Source organism: Eulemur rufifrons, chromosome 15 (assembly GCF_041146395.1).
Source record: "Eulemur rufifrons isolate Redbay chromosome 15, OSU_ERuf_1, whole genome shotgun sequence".
Taxonomy (NCBI): domain Eukaryota; kingdom Metazoa; phylum Chordata; class Mammalia; order Primates; family Lemuridae; genus Eulemur; species Eulemur rufifrons.
Window position 1 is genome coordinate 84,049,359 of NC_090997.1, and position 25,224 is coordinate 84,074,582.

Sequence of the window (25,224 nt, forward strand, 5' to 3'; positions counted from 1 at the left end):
TTATGACCTACTTCATTGGTGAAGAGCAGGGGTCAGGAGTGGTGATCAGAGAGACCCTCCTGCTTCTGCTGTTTTCTCAAATGCCAAGGTGCCATATTTTGGAGGAGCAGACCCTGAACCCCATCAATACCAACCTAACCTAACCACTTCTACTGAGTGACAGGAGTTTAATACATCTTCCTCATATTTTCCAGCATAAACCTAATGAACAAAGAAGGAAAATCAGCAGTAATGATATTCTTAAAATATCGAGTTTATAAGGACTATACATAATTTTAGTCTTTGAACTAATTTATCATTTCTTTTGAACTCACATTCTGCATTTACTCTTTGGGTTAAGACATCATGGTTCTAATTGTTTGTTTTATAGCAGCCTACTCATCTAAAATACTTGTTAACATACAGTTTAGTGAGCTTCTTATGGAGAAAATGTGTTTCTTCTTCACAGGCAATATAATACTTTTGTCATTGCTTCAATTTTTTTCTATAACATGTATGCTATTAACCTGAGAATCTTATTTTTATGCTCACTACGCTTTGTTTGAAAATAACATAACTTGACAGAAAGTATAGAAATACTCTGCAAAAATTTGACAGCCTAAAATATTATAAGAACCTGGGTGGTTTTTATTACTGTAAAAAGTGAATCCTGTAACTAATAACACTCGATGCAATTTCCAAGTGGCTTTCTGGAAGCTTCTTCTGCATGTTGATTTCATTTTGCTCACTATTGGTGTGGTGAATAATGGTGACAGAATCCACTGGTGCCAGCATATCAAGTCATTGTTCTTGTTCAATCCATTGTCAAATTTTCTTTCCAAGTGTTTAGTGTTAAAAGATGACCTATTTCTGAGACATGTTACATCATATTTTTAAAAAATTATAAATACAAAAGTTGATTCAAGAATACTTAAAACTTATAATGAGCTTATGGGAAATACACAATAAGGCCGAAAAACAAAAGCACCTAGTATTTCATGGTAGAGTTTTATCTCTAGCTACACTGTCCAAATGTGGTTACTAAGCACTTGAAATGTAGCCAGTCCAAATTGAGATTTGTTGTAAGATTTTTTGTCCAGATTTTTTGAAGATTTAGTACAAAACAGTAGAATATCTCATCATTAATTTAATGCTGAAATGATATTTTAGATATCTTAGGTTAAATGAGATATACTATTAAATTAACTTCACTGTTTTTTTTTTTCTTCCTTGTTTTAGTTTTTGTTTTTTCCTGTTTTCTTTTCCTTTTTATAATGCGGCTACTAGAAAATTTTAAATTACCTGTGTGGCTTGCATTATATTTCTAACGGACAGCACTGAAAATAAGTTGGAGGCCTTCCCTGACCTTTATAATAGGAAATTATATCAGTGTGATTGATGTTTCAGTAGATGTCTACCCTGGGTGCTGTGAGGGCACTCAGAAGAGGCACTGGACAGAATCTTGGAGGTTCAAGAAGGCCTCTGGGAGGACTAGGTGATGTCAAAGCTGTAACCTGATGGATTGATAAGGAGATGCTCCTCAGGGAAGGTGCAGGGGCTCAAAGGTGAGGCAGAAGAGTCGGCGTTGGGAAGTAGCTCAGTAAACCTAGAGCTCTGTGCTATTGGGCAGCAAAAGCCAGAGCTGAAGGACCTTGTGTGTCAGACTGAGAGCTCTGGGCTACTTTGAGGGAAAAGGCAGCCATGGAAGGCTTTGGAGTAGGGAAGTGACCAACTCAGACAGTCGTAGATCACTCTGGCTGCTATGTGACAATTAGAATGAAATGGGGCAACATGAGGAAAAGAGAACGTACTGGGCTGCTGTGCAGAAGTCTAAGCACAGGATGAGAAGGCTGTGGGCTGGCGGCAGCTGGGGAAAGCTATGTGGATCTAGAAGCGGAAGCAAAAGGACTTGACAATACATTCAAGTGTTTGGTGTTCAAAGGGAGGTAGAGTGGCAGAGAAAAAGGGAGAAATCGAATGAGTCTCTAGGATTCTGGCTTGCACAACTGATAGCTAGAAAATAAGAACAATCAAGAATGTTATAAAATTATTTTCAAGATTTCCACCTTCCAGATGTCTCAGTGGTACATACATGACCTACCTGTTCTACAACTCTATGATTCACCATAAGATTTCTGAGACTACTTGGAGTTATCTGTGTAATTGAAAGTTTGTATAATAGTTAATTTTTAAAAAATATCACTTGCCAGAACCCTTTGACCTTATTATTCTGATCATCAAAATTGTTTCCTTGTGAGGAAGCATTCTTGCCAACTCACCTAACCACATATTTGAAACATCAGATGTTAATAGATTGGTTGATATTTTATCATCCTTAAAATGTGCCTTACCTTAAAGGTTTTCCACTTAAAAGGTCAAAAAAGATATTTTCTTTCCTTTTTAGGAAGTAAAAGCCACATACAGGTCTAAAACTTGAAAATAAAATAAAGACTAGTAATTATTTCACATAACTAGTACATATGCCCAATGAGTAGTTAACTTTTAAAGACACTCAAAAACAGATATTGATTTTAAAACTTTATTTGAGTCAAATTCCATAATTTTATTCCTTTATACCTCAATTTTAATGAAGTGCTCTCTTTATAAGAATACACTTTGATTATCTGATATGGGTGATAGTGTATGAAATACTGATGACCTGCTTGTATAGATGGCATTGAGAATGTTATCCAATATCGAGATCATTTTTTTGAAAATAAAAAAAAAATTACTCTTGGAGTTTCGATGAAGAAATGTTTCACTAACAAAGGACTCTGAAAGAATGTTGGCATCAGTTACAGTGAAGGTATGAATGGGCCAAGAAAACAACTGTTACTTCCTTGATTCCAAAAGTTTAATATTTTCATTTATAATAAATGAGTAACAGTGATCACAATTTTTTCCAGGAATAATAACAACAAAACATATTACGGGAAGTATGACAAAGGAATGTCTCCTCTCTTAACAACTTGAAAGTAAATGAAAAGAGATTTTCAACATGAACATAATTCCACAGTGATCTAAGTCCTGTGTACTACACATCATTTTGGGGAACATTTTGAGATTTGAATTGAGGGCTTTAGTCTAAGTTTAATACCTTTTGCAATATACATGTGTGTAGGTGTGTGTATGCGGGATGGTAATCTGTATACAAACGTGCACAGAAAGAGAAATATATATCAACCTCAAACTATTTGTAGAATAAGGCAAGGGGATCATCAAGATTTTAAAAACAGATGTTTGTTAAGTATTTTTTGTTACCCGCCCCCCGACACACACACACACACACACACACACACACACACATCTATACACTATTCCAGAAGTAAAAGAAGTTGTATAAATAAGGTAGATCTGGATTCAGGCCTTAAGGACCTCATTTGTCTAACAGACAAAGAAAAAAGTGTGAAGTACAAAGTGGCTAAAAGAATTAATTATAGGAAATTAAGGAAAAGAAAATGTTAACTTAGACTCAAAAAAAAAAAATCAGGAAAGCTTTATAAAGGATCACCATTTCAGCTGGGCCTTGAATAATAGGGATAATTTGAACATACGGAGAAGGGAAGATAAACATTGAGGTTAAAAAACATAGAGAAAGAGACAGATAAATATATAGATACATACATACATACAATCGTACTATTAGACAGGAACTTTTTTGATAGTATCTAATCCTCAGGACGACCCAGTGGAGCAGAGAGGTTTTCTCACATTTTAGAGATGAGGAAGCAAGTTTGGAAGGTCTCCTGAGGTCACATGGCTGGTAAGTGCCACCCACGAGCTGCTCCAAAGCCCAAGTTCTCCGGCTTCACTTCTTTATACTTCCTCAGAGATTTGGAGACACTAACTTGGACAAACAGAGGGAAGAACAAAGCTTTACTTTGATTGAAGGGCAAGGTAGTGCAATGTCCAGAGTAGAAAGTAAGATTTTTCCTTCATTGTTTGTTTTGCCTGATGAAGGCCAGAATGGAAGGCCGTATTAGTCAGAGACGGCACACAGTGTGCATTTCCTGTGTATGGGGCCCTGTGCTAAGAACCTTATGTGTGTTATCTCATTTCATCTCATGACAGCTCTGAATTGTCTCAGTGTTCTCAGGTGACAGGACAGAGGCTTAGAGAAAAAGAACAAGCCCATTTCCAAGGTCAAAGAGCTAGGAAATGTTGGAGTTGGGATTCAAACTCACCGTTATTAGATTCCAGACAAGAAACCAAGCTCCTCGTCACTAAACTACAATGCACTAGAACCACAGTTATGTGATATACATCACACATATATGTGTGAATATGTATGTATATGGATATGTGTGTATACTCTGTGTGTGTGTGTACACACATACATACCCAAAATACACAAAAATATATTTCATTCCTATCAGTGATCTCTAGAAGTGCTGTGTTGACATGTCTGAATTTAATACAATTTGCTTAACTTATGATCACATTCCTTGACATGTGATATTCTCTTGCTTTAGCCATGCATTAGAGAGCATTTTACTGGGCACCTGCTTTATGCCAAACATTCTGTAGACACCAGGATTCAAAGCTAAGACAGAGCCCGTACCCTTAATTAGCCCAGCCTTTTGAAATTTAAGGCTGATAAATTAATAAAATGGGTCTATATGCATTGCTTTATTTCTAAAATTATTTGCTATTATTGTGTTCAGTTTCTTTCTTGCTTTGCTATGAATGCATAGAGAAAATAGTTTTAAGTCATTAGGTTAAGAAGATTCAATTTAAAGAAATTTGCAAGTTTTCAAAGCACCAATTAATTAAGGAGCAGTGTTGTTGGTTGACGAATGAATATATGTCATATTGCAATATCATATCAGTTTCACGGGCAGATTTACTGGGAAGCTAATGAACCATGGTCTTCAGAACTTCTCAATTTCATTGACACATTCCAAGGCTTTATTCTTAATTTTGTGTCCATTTGTATTCTTTAAGAGTCCTCCTTTTAATGTTGTAAATTTTAGGATCTAAAAGGGCGAAATCACCCCTTGGTCAGTCTTAATAATTTAAAGACAACTCAATGATTTGGAATTGATTACACAGTCTATAAAAAATACAGAATTTCTTTCCTATATCTCTGTTGGTACTCACCTCTTTTTGGTATTTATATTTTAATTACTTCACTAGATGCTTGTACTAGAGTTTAAGTACTAATAAAATGAAACCTCAAATCAATGATCATTCATACTTGTAAGGAAGCCTGCAGAGGGTCTTTCAGCAATAAAGTGATTAGAATGAGAAGTGCAAACCATCAACAACACAGCACTATACTAATGAGATAGAATATAGATGTATTGCAATTTTCCTGGTATGGACTCTGACCAAGATGATTTAAAACAATTTTGATTGTTTAATTTTGGTAATATTTGTCAGGGAAAAGAGATTATGTTTTAAAAAATATGTAATAATTCTTGCTTTCCAGGAAAAAAAAATATCTTTCAAAAATAATAATACTTGAAGAAATTTTTGGGTTGGACTCCACCTAAAGCATTTGCAGTAGATTCACTGCACAGACCCAGATGCCAACTTCTTTGTGGAGTAACAGCATCAAAACTTGTAATTTGAGCTTAAAGTATAACTTTATTCACTTATTCTTCTCTTTAAGAGTTTTTGTCATCTCACAGATTTTTAACTTGACTGCCATGCAGTAATGAATGGATTGGGTATATTTTTGTCCCAAATCATTCATTCTTTATTTCAAGCAATATTTACTGAGAGCCCATGATATGCTGGATGTTGATCAAAGTGCTGGGGAACAGTAATGAATTAGACAGAAAGTCCCTACCTCCATGAAGTGACAGAGAAGCAAGAGGAGGTGTCTTTCAAACATTACTCTTGTCAAAGTATATTGTGGGGCTTAGTAAGCTACACCAAAGCAGAATCTATTAGCAAAATATACGCTATTTCATTTTCACTTGCAGCTTATAAAACCTGTCAGTCATTTCTCCAAGATATTGGATTTTCCGGCTCTAGCCTGAGGTTGCCATCGATTGCCCAGTAGAACTTACAGAAATCTCCTTTCTGGGGCCAAATCCATGTCTCAGAGCTGTGCATGTGGAAATGGTCAATACAATTTGACCAGTAATATTTTTTTATTGTCTATGGGAACATCTGGATCTTTGACCTCACAAGTAGTTATACAACAAGCCCTTATCCCTGTGGAAAAGTGTTTGTTCCTTTGTGGCTCAGAGGCCCTGTGTTTGCATGTTGGGCTTGATGTTCTGGAAGTCATTTTCTCTAGCACTGAGGTTATTTAATTCCAAGGACTGGTTTGGATTTCTTTTTAAACTGTAAGTGTATAGGATTACATTTAATTGTTGGTTTATGTACAGGAGCATTACTGAACTGAGCTGCAAGGAGCACATTATAAGTACTCCTTTGTCCTGAGTAAATATTCATTCAGTTACAGGCTGGATGAGGTCCCACGAATCTCCAAACCATGATGTCTATACAGAGATTTAGAAATACTGCTGATATTATCTATTAAGCTTTTGCTGTCTGTAGGGTCTTATAAAGTAGCTTGAAAATTGCAGCGTAAATCAGGAAAACTAATGCCCTAAAGCTTGGACACTTCGACCAGACGGCTGGGGTTTAACAATTACGAGTACGTGTTTATTGGCAAGACACAGGTCAGACAAAAAGGCAGTTGTCCCAAGCACTCTCTCTGTCAGCCTTCTAGGGGCGGCAGACCGAGGCATTGCTGCACATGGTGTCAGGCTAATGGGCAGGAACACAGAATCCCATTCTGGTTCAAATCTCCCTCTGAAGGTGACAGCCAAGTAAAGAATGATTTTCTTGAAATACAGCATGCTTTTCCAGCAGTTTCCAAGGAGGAGATGCCCTTTAAAGGGTGAGGGAAGGACATTTGTTCCAGGACCCAGTTTCTCCATCTTCCAGGATCCAGGGACTTCTCCGTTGATCACTGCTTTCAGTGTTCTCAGCCTTCACCCTACGTATGATTTGTAAATGCACATCCTTCATAATATAGTCATGCTGGACTATATGTTAACAAGTGCTGCTCTCATCTCCATGACCTATTCTTCATAAAGGCCATGTGGATTATACTAAAGCTAAAGAAATCTATCTGATTGCGCACACCCTGAGTGGGGAGTCAGGAGGGGTGAAGGGTTCTCATGGAATCCCCCAGCTTGGCCGATCAACGTGAGTACGAGTATTGGATATAACAGCGATGACGTCATGAAACACTCAACAATAAGGTGGTGCCCCACTTAACAGAACCCTTTTGTCACCCAAGGGTACTGTCCAGTGTGGTGAGGAGCAAACATGGCTGCTGTACAATACTCTTGTTATAAAAACTTCCTAAATACTTTTGGGATCTCTCTACTGCTTTGAACAGATAGCCTGTGACTTGTGGGGACTTCGTCCAGATCCATGACCTGCAGGATCCAGGCTTGTGTTCAGGCACTAAACGGAGTCCTGCAGGGCCCTTCCTGATCTGGGCCCTGCCCGATTCCCCAGCCTCGTGTCTCATTTGAATCCCATCCCCTTCCAGCCGTTCTTAACTTCCTTCATCTTCTCAACCACCTTTAGACTTTTGCATCTACAGTTTCTCATACTTGGAGTAAACACCCTCCCAACTTATCTTGTGCTTCGACCCCCACTGAGAATTTCTTTGACATTAGCTCCTCCCTCCCCTATTTAACCAGAATACATTATTCAGAAACTTTCCCACACCCCTCAGGATGTGGCCAGTTTGTCTGACCACCTGGGTGAAACCCCTCTTTCTTAAATCCGGGTGGGTTCTTCCCCCTTCCTCGGTGCCAATGGGAAGGGCACATCAGGCAGGGTTACCACCTCCACCCTGCCCCGCCGGCCTCTGTTCCCTAGAGCTTGGGCTCCACAGGTTACCCTCTGAGGGACCAGTGCTCTCCATTACGGGAGGAGCAAACTTTCCCCCCTCATAAAACCCCGTGATTTATGTGGTAGAACTGTGCTTTGTATCTTGTACACAAGACCATGAAAATGGTCCTATCCCATGTCTACCTCCTTCCTTCCACAAAACCACATATACATCAGGTCCCGATATAGCTTTTAGGGTATACAAGAAGCTTTCACACGCGTTATGTTATTTCTGTAGAGGTGTCAGCATTTTTACTCCCACTATTCTACAATGAAGTGCAAAAAGATAAGTACAGTGTGCCCAAAATCACAGAGTTAGTGAGGGATAGGTTTGGGATTCCAACCCCAATATGCCAAGTTCTTTCCATTAAGTGCACCAGCCTGTTTTCTTTCTGTATTGCTTGCTGTTTTCTCCAACACGGAGAGTCGGAGGACTTCACCTTTAAGAACTAACTATGTATACGTAAAATGTGTGTGGCTTTCATGGTTTGCTTTCACCGAAGCGTCTATCTTTCCTCTGAAAACTAGGTGTAGCTTGTTGTCAACCCTTGGGAATCTGAGACAGTAAGTAAAAGATGAAATTGTATTGCGAAATTCTGACAATTTTTGCACTGTGTATCAAGGTTTGTGGTGTATATATTTGAGTCTAATATAGAGGAAATTCCCAGAGCCCATACCAGAATTATTCCCAAAGTGCCTTGGGTGGAGATGCCTACTCAGTTCCTGTAACTGGGTGCCCTGGAGAGAGACCGCAGTATGCTCCATGCCATCAGGCTTCACAGGTACAGATTTTGCTACAATTGTACTTGCCCAGAGGCTATAGCCATCCTTTTACACAACAAAAAATACGCTGTCTTTAATCTGCAGTGGGAGTCAAGACTAAATGTGGTGCATGGACAAAAGCCTGTGACATAAGTCACAATGACTCTGAACCTGCCGGCCATCTGACCCCAGGATCTCCCTAAGGGAGTTCAACGAGATCTTAGCCACACAGCTTTTCTAGTGCTCTCTGCTGTCCAAGGCCGAAATGACAGAAAATGCAGTTCTGCATTCTGGACGTTTGCTTAATAACTTTAAAAAAAAAAAATTGCTCTTGGGCTAAAACCAGGTTTTCCAAGTTTTGGTTCATAATAAGTAGTTTTTAAACATTTAAAAATAGGGGTATGTAATAAAATGCTGAGAGACTCTCTGGAGACTGCTGCTGCTGGCGCTGCCCTAATAGAAAGCATACGCCATTGAGCTAACATTTCGTTCTTTGACTGAAGAAGAAAACAAAGCTGTTAAAAGCTGGTAGGCTCATTTTCCAATAGCAATAGCATTAGTATCTTTCAAGTCACTCCTAACCATAGCTAATTAGAGGTTTATGAGGAATGGCTCTTCCTGAAGGGTCACCCCAGGTTACGTAGCCCACAGATTTGCTGTTGACTGTTGGCAACAATGGGTTTGTTAAGAATTTCTGCTCAGCTAGAGGTGGTTACCTTTTCTTTCTTTCTTTTCTTTTTCTTTTTTTTTTTTTTTTCTTTTGCTGCTGTGTCTCTTATTTTGACTGGCTGAGGTTGGGCTGGACGATGAGGCCCTGATTCAAAGGTGGTGCCAGGTTGTTGCTGGAGATCTGCACTGACAGATTGTTGAAAACTTATTAGTCTGACATTTTAACAGCCTGCAATGAGATGGAAATCTGCTCTTTCACTGGAAAAGCTTAAAAAGGAAAACATGAGCCCAGGCTGAAATCAGCCCCAGTTCCAAATCTGCCGTCCTCTGGCACCAGAGTGCTGAGGGCTGCCACAGTGTTTAGAGATTAAGGCCTGACTCTGCCACCCACATGGTAGACAGGACTGCACAAGTGACGTGGACCTGGGCCGCTGTCAGTAGGGGACCCCGCAAGGAGCTGGGGAGACTGTGCTGTGCGCAGTACTAGGCTCTAATGGCTTCAGCAGTAGCATGAGTCAGCCTCGCATGGGGTCTCAACTGGGTGGTTGGAGGAATTCTTTTGGTCATAGCCACTCTCTGAAATAATTCAAGAAAAAGGAATAAGGAACACTTCAGGCTTGGTACCTCTTTGAGGTAGAAATGAGCAAACGATTGTAGCCAATATTGTTGAGAGGTATCTGGAGCCCTCCTAATGTAATTATCTGATACAATGCTAAAAGAATTCATTTAGCATTCTGGCTCTTCAAAAGCAAACCCAGCCTCTCTAGCCCAGCCCAGAAAAAAGATTTTTAAATCACTATTGTTCCCTACTTTCCTCCAGTCTCATCTGTGACTATTGCTTTGCTTAAGATCTATGCTTTGACCCACCACAGGTTTGCTCCATCCTTGGCAGCTATTTGCCAGATCCTAACAGGGCTTCTGGGCTTTGCTCAGGCAGTTACACCTGCCTAGAGGGGTCCTGGTCCTCTCTTTTACCAGCCAACTCTTTCCTATCTTCCAGCCTCAGGCCTGATGTCATCTTTTTTTGGAAGCCTTCTTGGAAAGCCCTAAGCAGGGTTGGGTACCCACCATTGAAGGTCCCCTTAGTCTTCTATGTTCTGACTTCAGAGTAGGCTACATATCTAATATTTCTTAAGGGCAGGACCTAGCCTGAATCTCATTTGATTTTGTACCCACACTCACGGTAGAGTGCAACACAGAGTGGGCACTCAGTAATATCCCTTGTTTGGTAGACATTAATGGAGTTCCAAACTTCCAGGCCCTGTTAGACTTTGGGGGGTTCAGTCTCTGAACTGAAGCTATCTTTTTATGTTCTATAGACCTAAACCACTTTCTCTCCAGGACTGTCTTCTAAGGGTCTGCCTTTGATTAGTACTATTCAGTTCTCTGTTGGGGAAAGTGTGAGATGGGAAGTGGCCCAGATGTTTTGAAATGTCTCGTCAATGTCAGGTTTTGCCTTTCATCACCCAAGCACAGCTGCACATCATGTGGCTGCATCTGTGGCAGTATATACTGATATGTACACACACATGTCCAGGAAAAACAATCTCCTCTCATGTTACCCCAGACAATTTCAGTATGCCCCGCAGAATTACAGTAAGGAATTATTCACTCATTTAATTAACATTGGGAGTTCCCATTATGCATTAGTCATTGTCCAAGACATTTAGGAATTCAATGTTGAGCAAATAAAATAGATGCAATCCCAAATGATACATCAACATATAGGCATTTGCCTTGTTTACTTAAAACCTCATTTGAGAAATTCATGTACTACATGGCAAACCTGCAGAATCAAAGTACTTAGAGATGGGGTGAGGGTGGGGGTGAAGGCAGCCTGTGCTGAAGCTTTTCCTACTCCAGATTGCATCTGATGCTCTTGGGACAAATGAGATATGCTTCACTTTCCATAAAACTCCAGCAACTTCGCAATAGAATGACCATGGTAAAACACTTTTTCAGCTCAAGAAACTCAGGTCTGAGAGTTTTTTTTTCTCCCACAGTGAGTCTAGTCATATCTCAGGGTTCATTTTGTTTTGTTTTGTTTTAATGAGCTGTCAAGCACAGTCATGGAGATGTTGGATTTTTCTGCATTTCTGCAGTAGCATCCAATGTTTATCACTAGCTTCATGGGTATCAAGAGGCAACTGCACTGATAGCTTTCTCATCCCTGGATCACTGCCATGGTGCTGCATTCTGAAAGTCAACAATTCAGTGATGCTTCCTGATGTTCCACTTTCCCACTTGTGGACCACCAGTCTGGTGAGCTTATAGCCTGGTGGATCAGTTTTGCAGTATTGTTCTGAGAGTCATTCATGAAGGCCCAGCCTATGGCCTGGTTCTCCAATAATTTTATAAGTATCTAATTCCTTTTATTAAATTCCCCTCTACTAAAAAAAAAAAAAACATAAATGTGAGAAGGAAATAATGAAAGAGTCACAACCTATTAATTATTTTCTGATAACATTTAACATTACCTACTTGCAGAAAACTGTTATTGTCTCAGCTGACAGTGGTGCAAACCTCTAAGCATAAAGGATTTCTGTCTTTTGTTTTATTTTTTTACTAATATTTCCTCTCTTCTAAGATATTAAAACACATTCTCTAAAAAGATTAGTTGCTAGAGGCCTGCTGAGAGACATACATGCAAGTGATAGTAACTCCTCAGAAAAATAAAATGATGTATGAAAGCTTGTTTGAACCAGGAAAAATATTAACTGGTTTAAGAAAGCTGAAAATACTGTCAATTGAACAATGAGAACAAAATGTGAGCTTTTCACTACTTTTAATAATCATGATAATATATATGGTAAGATATAATAATGTGGTAATATTACCAATATTTGTATATTATCACATTGAATATATTTTCCTTTAAGGAAAAGAGGTTTGCTTAATGCTAAAGTGTGATTTTTAAAATTACTTCTAACATCAATTTTTCACAACTAAATTTTTGTTGGAAGTAATAAAAAAATACAGTCTACTTAAGAGAAACATATTTTATGCACATTTTGCTGGAACACATTATTTTTAATGGAATTATATCATTTTAATTAAAAAAATTTTAATATACTGGATGGAAACAGTATTTTTTATTATTTTTTAATTTACAAATAAAAATTGTATATATTTTTGATGTACAACATGATGTTTTGAAATATGTTTACACTGTGGAATGGCTACATCAAGCTAATCAACGTATGTGTTATCTCATATACTTATCTTTCTGTGGTGAGAATACTTAAAATCTCTCTTAGTGATTTTCAAATATATAGTACATTGTTACCACTATGGTAACTATGTTGTTTAATAGATCTCTTGAAATTATTTCTGTCTAGCTAAAATTTTGTATACTTTGACCAACATCTTCCCAATCTCCCCTTCTTACCCCTACCTCCTGCTCCTAGTAACCATTATTCTACTCTCTGCTTCTATGAATTCAACTTTTTTAGATTCCACATATAAGTGAGATCATGTGGTATTTGTTTTTCTGTGCCTGGCTTATTTCATTTAATTTAATGTCCTCCGGATTCATCCATATTGTCACAAATGACAGGGTTTCCTCTTTTTTTTAAGGCTGAATGGTATTCCATTGTGTATATGTACCACATTTTCTGTATCCATTCAACCATTGATGGACACTTAGGTTGATTCTGTATTTTGGCAACAATGAATAATAGATGCAGTATTTTATAACATTCATATTTTTCTTCCCTGAATAAAAGTCAAACTTTAGACTTAATATAGAAAATTCTTAATCAATAAGAATTAGCAACCAACTTATGAAATATTCTGACTTAAATTGGAAGTATTTCTTCATTTCCAATCCAAAATAATTATATAGGAATTAAAATAGAATTTTAATGGATGAGTTATAGTTATTCATTCCTATCTTATAATTTTATCTATAATAATTTTAATTAGTGCATTCTTATTCATAATGAATTAAAAACTAAACTTGCAATGATACTGTGATGTAGGTAACATTACCTTATTTTACAGATAAGAAAGCAGGTTTGCAAAACTAAACAAATTTCTCATGGTAGTACAGTAGATGGGAGGAGGCAGCAACAGGATTTGGGTCAGTCTGATCCAAAGCTGATTCTCTAATAGATGGAAACTCTTGCAAACAGCCAGTAGTTAATGGGTGAAAGAAGGAGATGTAAGTAGAGACAATCTACTTGGCCAAGGCAATGAGGAGGTCAAAAGTAGCCAATATTTGGAAATCTATGTTTCTTGGTCAAGTATTGGGTAAGCCATCAAGATTTATTCACTCATTCATTCGAGAAGAGTATCCTACAGTGAATTGTACTGTCTGTGCCTCAATATTCTGCTCTGCTAACAGAGTATAATGAGAGTAGGAAATGGTAGGTGTACAACACTTACAACAGTGCTTAGCCCATGGTGTGGACTAAATAAATGTTAGCTAATCTGCAAGTATTTAGTCTACCTAGTCCACAAAGATGTATTAGGGCCTGGTATGTATAAATCACCAGGGTTACAATCATGAGACATGTTAGAAACACTGCCAATGAATGTGGTATGATTTTTTATGGTCTATGAGGGCAACAGGTATTACACACCTGAATTCATGTGCAGAATTTCCTATGTGCTACAGAAGGAGAGCACATGCAAGGAGGATCTCTCTGTTACTGGCAGAGAGTCACCTATTTGGATGGGAACTTCAATAACTATGCCTGTTATTTGGAGGCAGTGTTCGCTGGGAGAGATGGGCACAAATGAGGCAAGTTGGTCTCAATATTTCAGGCACAGAAGACAAAACAAAGATGGAATCTCTAAGGATAGATAGACTCTGAGAATTAGGCAGAATCCTGGTGAGCAGAAGCCAGCACAAAGTCAAGGTCACCTGGCAGTAGGGTGCTGGGGAGGGGACTCCCGGCAAGCTTGACTAGAGAGCATCGAGGGAGGAAGGTTGCAGCACCCAAGAACCCAGCAGGGCACAAGACCTTCCCCCATGGCAGATCTTGCAGTTCCTGAGTCTTGGACCCTGTAGCTTATCCCAATTAATCTCCTAAACTGGGTCATCACCCTGGGTTGCATAGCAAACAGGAGCCTGGCAGCCAAGGCTGGGTAAACACTGGCATCAATGAGAAAAAGCACTGGAAAGAAATCTGATTTCTTTCAAGTCTTGAGAACAATCAGATTCCCTTGGGCATTGCTTTAAAATCTGTTACCATCATCCTCAGGTAACTTTACAAAGCAGAGCCATTAAAGAGCTTGTTAAAGGTGCCTCAGCCATTTCCCAGACCTCCAGAGAGATGAAGACGAGGAAGAGGTCTACCTCATTGTCACTGGAAGGGCCACCACACCTGCTCTTGCTGCTTGGTGATAAGCCTGTCTGGTCAGTGAACCCAGGCAGGCCATGTCTGTTAAGGAATGCATGCCTTACAGGAGTTTCAGAAACTCTTCCTGGGTTTGTTCATGACCAGGAAAGAGAGGAAGACCCCCAGCGCAGTGCCACCACCCACACTGTGCCACAAATGAGTGGCACATATAAGTCTGCTTTTGGGCTATGGTAGCCATGGGAAGTTATCCAATCTCCACCCTTCACCCCACCCTGTAAGGCCCTGCAAGGAAAGAAGGATAGCTCTTCCAGCAAAGCACACGTGTGGATTTTGTCCTTAACAAATGGTAGGGGAGCAGAGTCCTGAAGTTACTTACTCGTAGGACTCCAAATATGGATTGATAGTGCTTCCAAGTACTTTGTTGCCAAAAAGTTGAAAACATTTTAGAAACCTCTGATCTTTCATTTAAAAATAATTATTAACTCAGGTCATAAAAATACCACTTTAAAAAGCCGGTAATGCAGGAAATGGATCCTAGTGATATGAAAGGGTTTACCTCTGCCAAAACATCAACAAATCAGGAAAAAATAGGATCAGACTCCATGGATCATTAATCCTCACATTTGCTCTCTAACCTGACTTCATGGCATATATTGGCATCATGTTACTTATGAAGAAATGAAGCATGAAGAGATTAGGTAGCATGATAAATACCACACTAGGTGAGCAGAGTAGCTGGGAGAAAAGCTCACAACAGGGACCCTCCATCAAGAATCCAATGCCCTCTTGCAACCTTAGGCTGCACCCAACTCCTCCTCCGAAGTCCAGCCTCCTGACTCACCAAAGCAACATTCTTCCTTTTCATATCACAAGATAGCCAATTGTCCATCTTTTTGTACATAATGTAGGTCGTGCAAAAAAAAAAAAAATGGGTTAATTTGAATGTGATAGCGTCATCCTTTCTCTTCTCAATCTGCCCCTCTTTGGACAGGAGTTGGTAATTAGGTAGGAAGAACTCAAATTCTCACATCCAGAAATTTTTGCCCCTTAAGTTCCTTTGTCTTATATTAAGTGTAGTTATAGGCCGGGCGCGGTGGCTCACGCCTGTAATCCTAGCACTCTGGGAGGCCGAGGTGGGCGGATCGTTTGAGCTCAGGAGTTCGAGACCAGCCTGAGCAAGAGCGAGACCCCATCTCTACTAAAAATAGAAAGAAATTATATGGACAGCTAAAAATATATATAGAAAAAAAAATTAGCCGGGCATGGTGGTGCATGCCTGTAGTCCCAGCTACTCGGGAGGCTGAGGCAGTAGGATCGCTTAAGCTCAGGAGTTTGAGGTTGCTGTGAGCTAGGCTGACGCCACGGCACTCACTCTAGCCTGGGCAACAGAGTGAGACTCTGTCTCAAAAAAAAAAAAAAAAAAAAAAAAAAGTGTAGTTATAATAAAGATTTATGGGAGTGGAACTAACCAAGTTGTGAGCAGAAAAAGAAAGAAGAAAATGGGCCAAGGTGACAATTCTTAGTCTCCCTAAGAGCAAAGGGAAGAAATAGTGAAGTTGTTGGGAAGACAGTCCAGTCTGCTACCAATGGCCTCCGTAAGCCCAAGGGAGACGGATGCAGAGGTGCATTATGCAAAGGGCCATTTTTATATTCGGAGTATTGCATGTGGGGCAATTCTTACTATGAAATGTTTCAAGCATAGAAAAAAGTTCAGAGAATAATTTAAGAAACAAATCGTTCTAGAAAAAGTTGATAACCCCTGTGTACTCGCCAACATTTCATTTCTCAGTATCTCTTCCCCCCATTCTGAATTCGATGCTTCACTATTCATTGCATGTTTTTTGCTTTTTCTATAAATTAAAGTGTTCATAAAGATATGTACTACTTTTAGATATTTTCAACTTCATAAAAAATAGGGACAGTTTTTTGGATTAATATTATTCATTTATATGATTTTAAATACATATTTTATATAATTTGAAAATTATACATATTTTATATGATTTGAGCATTCTATAATTTTAATATTATATATTTTATATATACATATTATATATATATTGTATGCTTTACAGTATATGTAGCTCTAGTTCATTGTAACTGCCATGTAGTATTCCAGTTGTGAATAACAGTTTATTTATCTGTTTTGTACCAGGACATTAAAGTTGTATGTGAAAATCTCTCTAGTTATAAGTTTAGAAGATGACTTGCTAAAGTCATAGGGTATGAATGTTTCAACTTTGCTACATTTTGCAAATTTTTTTCCAAAGCACTTGTGTCACTTTATACTCCAAACCATGTTGTGTGAGTGTATCCATTTCTCTATAATCTTGAAAATACTTGTTATGGCCAGCTTTCTAATGATGAGTCCAAAATAAATGTCATTTTATCTTGAATTTGCTTGTTCTGGTTATTGGTATGGTCAAATATATTTTCTACCCTTATGACTACTCAGATTGCCTCTTCTATAAATCGCTTGCTTGTGTCCTTTATCTATTTTTCTATTGGGTAATTTGTTATATTCTTACTAATTTGGAGGATTTATTTACATATTCAGGTATTAACCATTAGTTAATCATAGCCATCATATAGTGTGACCTGTTCTTAAATAATTGATTGGATCTCTGGAGTTTGCCTTGCATAAAAGTTTTAACAGACCAAGTTAAAACTAAGGTATAGATAGGAAAGTTGATATGTTCGTGAATATGTGGGTTCAGGAAAACCCACATTTTTCATCATTTTTTTTATTTGTTTTTCCTCCCAAGTTCAAGTATACTTTAATAAAGTATAGGCCACCTGACTTTGTGCTTGATAAAACCTGTGCTTGATTCCAGAGTGGGTAGTTTAGAATAATATAGGTGCTGAAAAAGGACCAACTTTGAGAGTAATTAATCTCAGATTATTGGGCCTAAAATAGATGGTGTATCTTCCACTGAAATAGATACTGTTAGAAACCAAGTTCATCTCTAGCCATGACTTCTCATGGAAGCACATAGAATCAGCTATAGGCAGGGGCATTTGGCATGCAGGAAAAATCTATCCCAACTTACCCCTCAAATATTTTACTACCAGGAAAGTCTCCTGTTTATGATTTAAGTCCCTAGACTTAGGTAACCGATGAAAAACAAGAGGAATAGCATAATGTCACGGTAATGTCAGGTTGCCTTGGGAATCCAGATATGAAACCTTAAAATAACTATGGCTATCTTTCTATTTCAGAGGTGTGGCGAAATCTTGTTTGAGAACTCTGATCAGAATGCCAAATGTGTTTGCATGCTAGGTAAGAAGGCTTCTCGTTTTAAATATATTAAGCATGCTGATGTCATGTGGAGTTACTGCTGTTCGGTTGCCTTATTGACTATCTCTTGCTCCATTTTGAGGAGGCTTATAGGCTTTTATGGGTTTATAGACAGCTGTAACACATTTATATGTGGAACACTTGATGATGAAAAAAGGTTTTGAGTCTTCCAAAATTTTTCTTGGATCATCAACATAACATAGAATTGAGTGCTTTGTATTCAGAAACCTGTGATGAAAAGGTAAGAAAATTCATATTGTAATTCCTAAACCAGAGATGATAAGATACATAAGTAAACTATTAAATATTTACCTCATAGAACAAAGCCCTTACTTATAATGCCTGGGAAAAATGTATTTTTGAACTACAGTAATCTGAGGTCAGCACAATAATTACCCATACTGCACTTGTAATGAAATAGCAACATTGTAATGAATAATCATTCATTCTTGTGGGATGATATATCACTAATGTCTTTCACAAACTCTTAATATGTACTTTTCTGTTAGGTAATGAAGTTGGTATTATCTTCCTCATTTTATAGGTTAGGAACAGTATATAGAATAAAAGTGATGCACTTAACCACAAAGTGAGAAATGGTTTAGATCATGATGTGAAAGTTTCTAAACCATAAAATTGTAGGTCTAGTGTTTAGATCAGATTAAAGCTGCTAAGCTATGTCCAATGAACTTTCAATTAATTATAGTAATGGAACAAACAGGAACATGGATAAACAAAAATAATTCTTAAATTTTTTTTTCACCAAAATTTCACCCTTGTCCATTTTAACCTTGAACCACATTCATAAACAAAAACAAAATGATTCATGTTAGCTTCTTTCATTTACACTGACCACCTCATTTGGCTGCCTAGATTATTGGTGAGATGACCCAAAAGTAGACAGCAAGATAAATAGAGGTAAAGAAAGATCTTGGTAATTTATAATTTAAGATAATCATATAACAAATAATGAGAGGTTGCTTGTGATTTAAAAAAAACAAACAAAAAACAGACACCATATTTTCCTAGCCTTCTGATCTTTTCTTATCTTCTCTACTATTTTCTAAACCTCTCTGTTGCAGTTCTCATGCTTTTACTTTAATTAAAATGGTGGCTCTACTGTAACACATCCATTGGAAAATGAACATTTTACTGGAAGCTCATTAACAATGAATGTAGCATAGCCTCATATTCTCATTTCAAATCCCCAATATTTCTTCATTCTTTTCCTTTAATCATGAAAATGCTTTTAAAATGCTAACATTTCAGGATGATAGATATAGATAGATAGATAGATAGATAGATAAAAAGGTAGATAGAAAAAGTTGGAAACAGAAAATAATTACTTTGTCAAACTATATATTCCAACCTTGGATTTAGGAACTATCTCACCACCACATCAAATCTATTCATCAATTAACTCATTTAATTTTCACAATAGCAAGATATGATTGCTATTGTTAGCCTCATTTTAAAAATAAAGAAATTGAGGCAAATGGTCTGATACTACAGGTGACTTAATACTGCTAAAATATTACTTGATTGTAGCTATCATCTGATCTGGTAACTTGAATCCATTTTTAATTCATAATGTTTTTAAGCACATAAGCACAGCATCTATTTTGACTGAATTTTCCTGTGTCCTGACTCCCTTGAAGTTTTTTGATTATAGCTAGGAGAAGGATAGCCATAGACTGCCTAAAGACTTGACTTCACTTAAAATAAGGTCAGTCATCTTTCCAACTCTTCTAGGTTATACAGTATGGTTTATATAGTTGCCAGAAGGCATTACTGACCACCAAATATGTCCTTAATGAATTAATCAGATTACACAAAATTCTAAAATGAGAAATATATTTATATAAATTAGTTTTATATTGCTACTACTGTCATAATAATTATAATTAATTGAGCACTTAATAGTGGCAGGTGAAATCCATCCTAAGCACCTTACATAATTGGGTCATTTATTATAAGTAAATTAAGAAATGCCCTCTCTTTCAAAATATAGATATCCTTACCAATAGCAGGGTATTAATTAAGCTGCTATTGGTTATTAACTTTGTAGCTTTCATTGGTTCGTTAGATTCCCATTTTTTCTTAGTAATAAAGAACTAGATAATAAAAAGGAAACATGAGAATGAAAACTTTTATTAGTGTGAGGACATATATGAATAAAGAATGTACATTTTACCTTTAAAATAGATAGTAAATAATTATTGGGTGTTCAAAGACAATCCTGTGCCTAGTGAGCTTGAGTTACTCCTATAGTGAAAGTTGTCTTCTCCAGGAGCTTACATCTAAGAAGACTTAGAATTGCTGCAACTATTAATTCAAACATTTATAAAGCCCTTTGAAATCTTAGATAGAAGAATACCAAAATAAAATTATTAGGCATATCGATACACATAGATCAACCGGCCATTAGCATGCATCTAACTGAGGCCCAAGGACTGCTATTTCATAGCATTGTGGAGTAAGGTTAGAAGTAAAGTTGAACAGTTTATTCATTTAAACAAGAGAAATTCATTATGAATACATAAGTCACTAAAACAGATCACGTCTTTTATTTCTTCAAGAAAGAACATCTATATTAACACAACAAAAAAAGCACCTCTTCTCCATCGTCTGAGGGATTAGTTTGTTGCCTCCTTCAAGAGGAACCTAAGATCATGTCCTTATGGTTTCCTCAAGCATTTTTTGAAAAAACTTTACACCTCCAATAGCAAAGGATAAGGAGTCTATGATATGTTAAAGGACCATTACGTTTTATAAGTGCTGCCAACCATGAACGTAGTTTGTATTTTTGTAAGTAATTTTATAACATTTTATGAGTAAATCAAAACCTCCAAACAAGATAGACCAAATATATAAAGCCTGCATTTCTAAAACTTCACCTCTGACCTTTATGCCGCCCCCAATATTGAGATCCCTGATGGGAGCCAACCCGAGACATCTTCATCTTTAAATTGTCAAGCACTTGGCTCTCTCCCCGCTAAGATCCTTCTCGCTGCCCACCCACACTCCGTGTTTGGGTGCCTGCCTGGATCCTAGCTGTGCTCTGGTTTCAGCACAGTTGAGATGGAATATGGAAGAGGGTCATTAGGCAGAGACTTCCTTTGCAGTTCCCTTCTTTTGTACTGGTGGGTCCCCAGATCATTCTGAAAAATGCAGTGTTTGTGCTTTGAGTTGTCTACCTCACGAGTTCCATGAATAAGCCATCCTCACCGAAAATCACACTTCTGACTCATTCCGTTAAATGAGACATAAGTGTAAAATTCACCTCGAGTTACTCTGAAGCACTGAATTCAATGCAATTTTCAGTGGGAGAAAATTACTGTCACATATGGGTCTTGCAGGGAATCATTTCTGGCTTCAGGAGAATAGTTCATGCTGAATATGAAGGTAAACAGGGTATGCTGCAGAGCCGGCTAAACTGGGCATTAACTGTTTATTCCTTAAGATTGTTTAGAGAGGGCAAATGTGCATGATCAACTTAAGTACCAAATTGTAATAAATGTTGCTTTTTTCTTACATTCAGGCATAGGGCAACGTGTTTAGAACTCCCACCTCCCTGTCCTCCCCCCACCACTTTTTTTAATTTAGCCATCATATTTCTCTCAAGTTCAAATTGGCCTCAGAAGTTTATATGATTATATCAAAGGACATACAACTGTATAGCGAGACTTGTACCTTATTTGGGTGTAATGAACTGATACTAAAGGAAAAGGGAAGTGGCAGAGAAATGATCTCTCATCGTGTAATTAATGCATGAAGTATGGTGAGTTACTAAAAGGATTTTACTTTTCAAAAGTATAATGAAAACCGTGGGTAAAGAAAGCCAAGAGTATTTAAAGATGTTATGTAAAATGATCAACGTTAATTCACTTCTCAGTTCATTTGTTAACTTTGCTCTGTGAAATGATAAATCTTGGGAAAAGAAAACTTTCAAAAAGGAATTCCAGATCAGGTTCGGTGCTTTTTTTCTGCTTCCTCTTTCCCCTTGTTCGTAGAGTGGGATTCCCTCAAACAGTAAGCCTTAATTTCTAATGTATGATATTTTGTTTGTTCACTTTCTCCATCCTCTTTATCAAGATTTAATTTTTTTCCAATCTGAAACTTTCAGTGGCCCTGTTTTTGTTTCATTCATCATTCCTTTCATGCTGATGGTGTCATGACTATTTGAACATACAATAAGCACTTTCTTACCTGTCATGGCTTAGAAGGGAGTGTTCGTATTAGTCTGTTTTCTGGTTGAAGTTTATCATAAATTATTTAAATGTGTTGCTAATCTTCAGAGTAAAAAAAACCCATAAAATCAATATTTTATGAACACTCAACATAAGCATAGAGAGACTTGCTTTATAGCCTTACCTCTGAAAAATTAACTCTGTACTCATAGAAGTTATTTCATCTCTTTAGGATTGAATGTACAGTTTTCCTGCAAAATGGAAATAAAAACATCTGTCCTTCCTAGCCCAGGGGTTTTTCTGGTGATAGAATGAGATGTTCTGTGAGGAGACACCTGTTACGACATCTGCCCTGAATATTTACTTATTTAAATATTTAGCAATTGATGTATAAACAACAAATAATTGAAAATTTAAAAATTGATAATAAAAATAAATGAACTAGTAAAAAATAAATTATTTATTGATGACATTAATGATGGTTAGAAAAACAACCAAAAAGCTAAAACATTATGCAACTGTGAGGACAATTTTTTAAAATATTAAATACTTTCTTAAAAATTATGTAGTGCCTCAAAGGCAGAACTAGACCTTCATCCAATATTCATTGTCATGATGTGCATAAAGCACCTACTATATGCAAGGTAGTACGCTAGGCATTGAGAATCCAAGACCAACGGGGCACAGATTCTGTGCTTGGAGGGTTTGCAGTCCAACAATAGATTCAAGTCTTGAAACTCAAAATATGCCACATCAGCTCCAGTGTGACAAATGACATAAATGAAATAAAGATAAAGTGTACTGGGACTTCAAAGGATGGAGAGAGTGCACATAGCTGGGATGTGAAGACACATGGACTCAAATACGCAAAGGCGAGAAAGAGGCAGCATTCGAGGCGGATGCAACACCACTCTCAAAAGCCCAGAAACAAGAAAACTGAGGAGTGTTTCTGGGGCAGCTGAGCGTTTCAAGCCACAAAGTGGATGAAAGGATAAATTGGAAAGGAAGTTGAGGCCTGATTATAGAGAGCTTGACAGTTATCATTGGCTCTAAAAAGGGCAGAAATACCAGATAAAAGAGAGTTCTGGTCTCTTTTATTTAGTTAGTTAGAGAGTATTTTTGATTTAGTTATAGAGTATTACAGAATACTCTATAAACTTGTTTCTGCTGGGCAGTTTAAGTACAGCCATTCACTAGATACTTGTTAAATTAAATCATTTTAACCCAATGTATATTTAACTCAATGTATATCTGATGGCCTGAAATCTAGGTTTGATTTTTTTAAAATATGTGTTAGCTCTGTCTTTTCCCCTTGATATATCATAGTATTTTATTTTAAAAATAAGACAGTATTTTCATCTGTTATAACAGAAAATTGATTTTTTTCACTTTTTTGGAACTTTGTCATCTAATAAAATTAGGCGTTTTTTAATATCAATATTTTGCTTTTATCACTGGCTCCTGCCTTTGATTTTTATATGCAGACACTTTTGAGGCCTATAAAATTTTTCTTAAAAAGTGACACACAATCTGTTTTAAGGCAAAATAAGATCTGTTATCAAAGTAAGTCACTGTGGTGTAGTAGAAAGAACAGGGCATTGCACTAGTATCAGCTAGTGACTGATACCAGGCACATCCCTTAAAGGTTGTAGACTTCAGCTTACTCTTCTCTAAAATGGAATAATAAGCAATAATAACAATATTATCTACCTTATTAGGTTTTTGAGGATCAGATGACAATAAATATTAAATCATTCACTAGAATTTTAGAAGTACTATAAATGTATTATTTTTATTAATACTAATTACTTAATTTATTCTAAGTCCTTGAACTTCATTTTATATTAGTACTATTTTTATATGCAAATTGGTAACTTTGGTATATTTTGAATATTAAACCATCTCAATTTGGCTCAAGTGAATAGGTATTTTCAAGTGCATATTGGCAATTTAGTAGTAAGCAGATTATCATTATGGGTTATTAAAGCATGACTATTGTGAGGACTATTTTATATGCACTTGACTTTAAAAGTAAGGTCTATGTTTAAAGATAGAAGTTTTCAAGTTGCTTAATTTGCTTTAATAAGGTAGAATGCCTTGGGAATTTGAATTAATTTTGACTTGCCTTTACAAAGCATTTCATTCATATCACTTGGATACATCAACTCACTCTTCCTATATGCATGCTGAAATAATCAGATCTCTAGACAATATTTTCCAACTCTGCTGAAAGAGAGAGGGAGGAAAGTGAAAGCCTAATGCTCGTCACTCACACAGGGCCCTGCCTTGTTATATTTTTCATTGCACTTATTACCAAATGACATATTTTATATTTGTTTGTTAATCGCTATTCCCCAGCCTTGCTTCACAATGTACCCGTACACAAGAACGTAAATATCAGGAAAGTAGGGACTCAGTTTTATTCACTAACCCAGCATCTGAACATCTAGCTATCCAGCCCTTAAGAGGAACTCAATATAGATACATGCTGATGCATTTGTGAGAACAGCAGAATCATCTGTAGAGCATCCCCCAAATGTGTCAAAGACAGGTTGGAACAGCTTTTAAAACCCTCTGCTAACACAGCCAAGGCTGTGGGTCAGCTTCTACATGAACTAGTTGGCAGCTTCCCGAGCATATTACTGTAGGTTTCAAGATAAGAAATAGTGGTTCACTACAAATAGGCAATTAGAGCCTACCCCAAGGAGGAAGAGATTAACAAATATTTGTTGAGCACCACTGTATGCCCAATCCTCTGCTAGAATACTCTAAAAGTTGCTATAATAATGAGAAAGGTAGAATCCCTATTGCCACGGTTTATTCTTGGGCGGATGGAGCGTTGTGCTGAGAAAACAGGAAGAAGCCTGCAATTTTGTCTTCACATGTTTATTAGAATATACAGAAAATTATTTCATTTTGAATTTTGTGGTTTAAAAGACATTCTACATTATCCCACTGCCTTTTAAAAATTTGGATTTGGAAGTCAATATTGCTTTGCGTGAAGAAAACACGTTTCCACAGCAATAAAACCCCACACTTTTTTAGTGCAGCTGGGAGCCAGGGCTCAGACAAGAGCTATCTGAAGAATAACAACACAAGCAAAGGCCAAACTATCAGAACGGAAACTGTTAAACCCAAAAGCGTAGGAGTG

At 37.2% G+C, this 25,224-nt stretch overlaps 1 protein-coding gene across 1 annotated transcript in view; it reads left to right on the forward strand.

Annotated features, from left to right (window-relative positions):
• The first annotated feature begins 17,783 nt into the window (after nt 1-17,783).
• Nucleotides 17,784-25,224, forward strand: part of PDE7B (phosphodiesterase 7B) — a 210,657-nt gene continuing 203,216 nt past the window's right edge. Inside the window, exon 1 of the mRNA XM_069488421.1 lies at nt 17,784-17,865. Within this exon, the coding sequence (XP_069344522.1) occupies nt 17,784-17,865 (82 nt within the window). The remainder of the gene's footprint in view (nt 17,866-25,224) is intronic.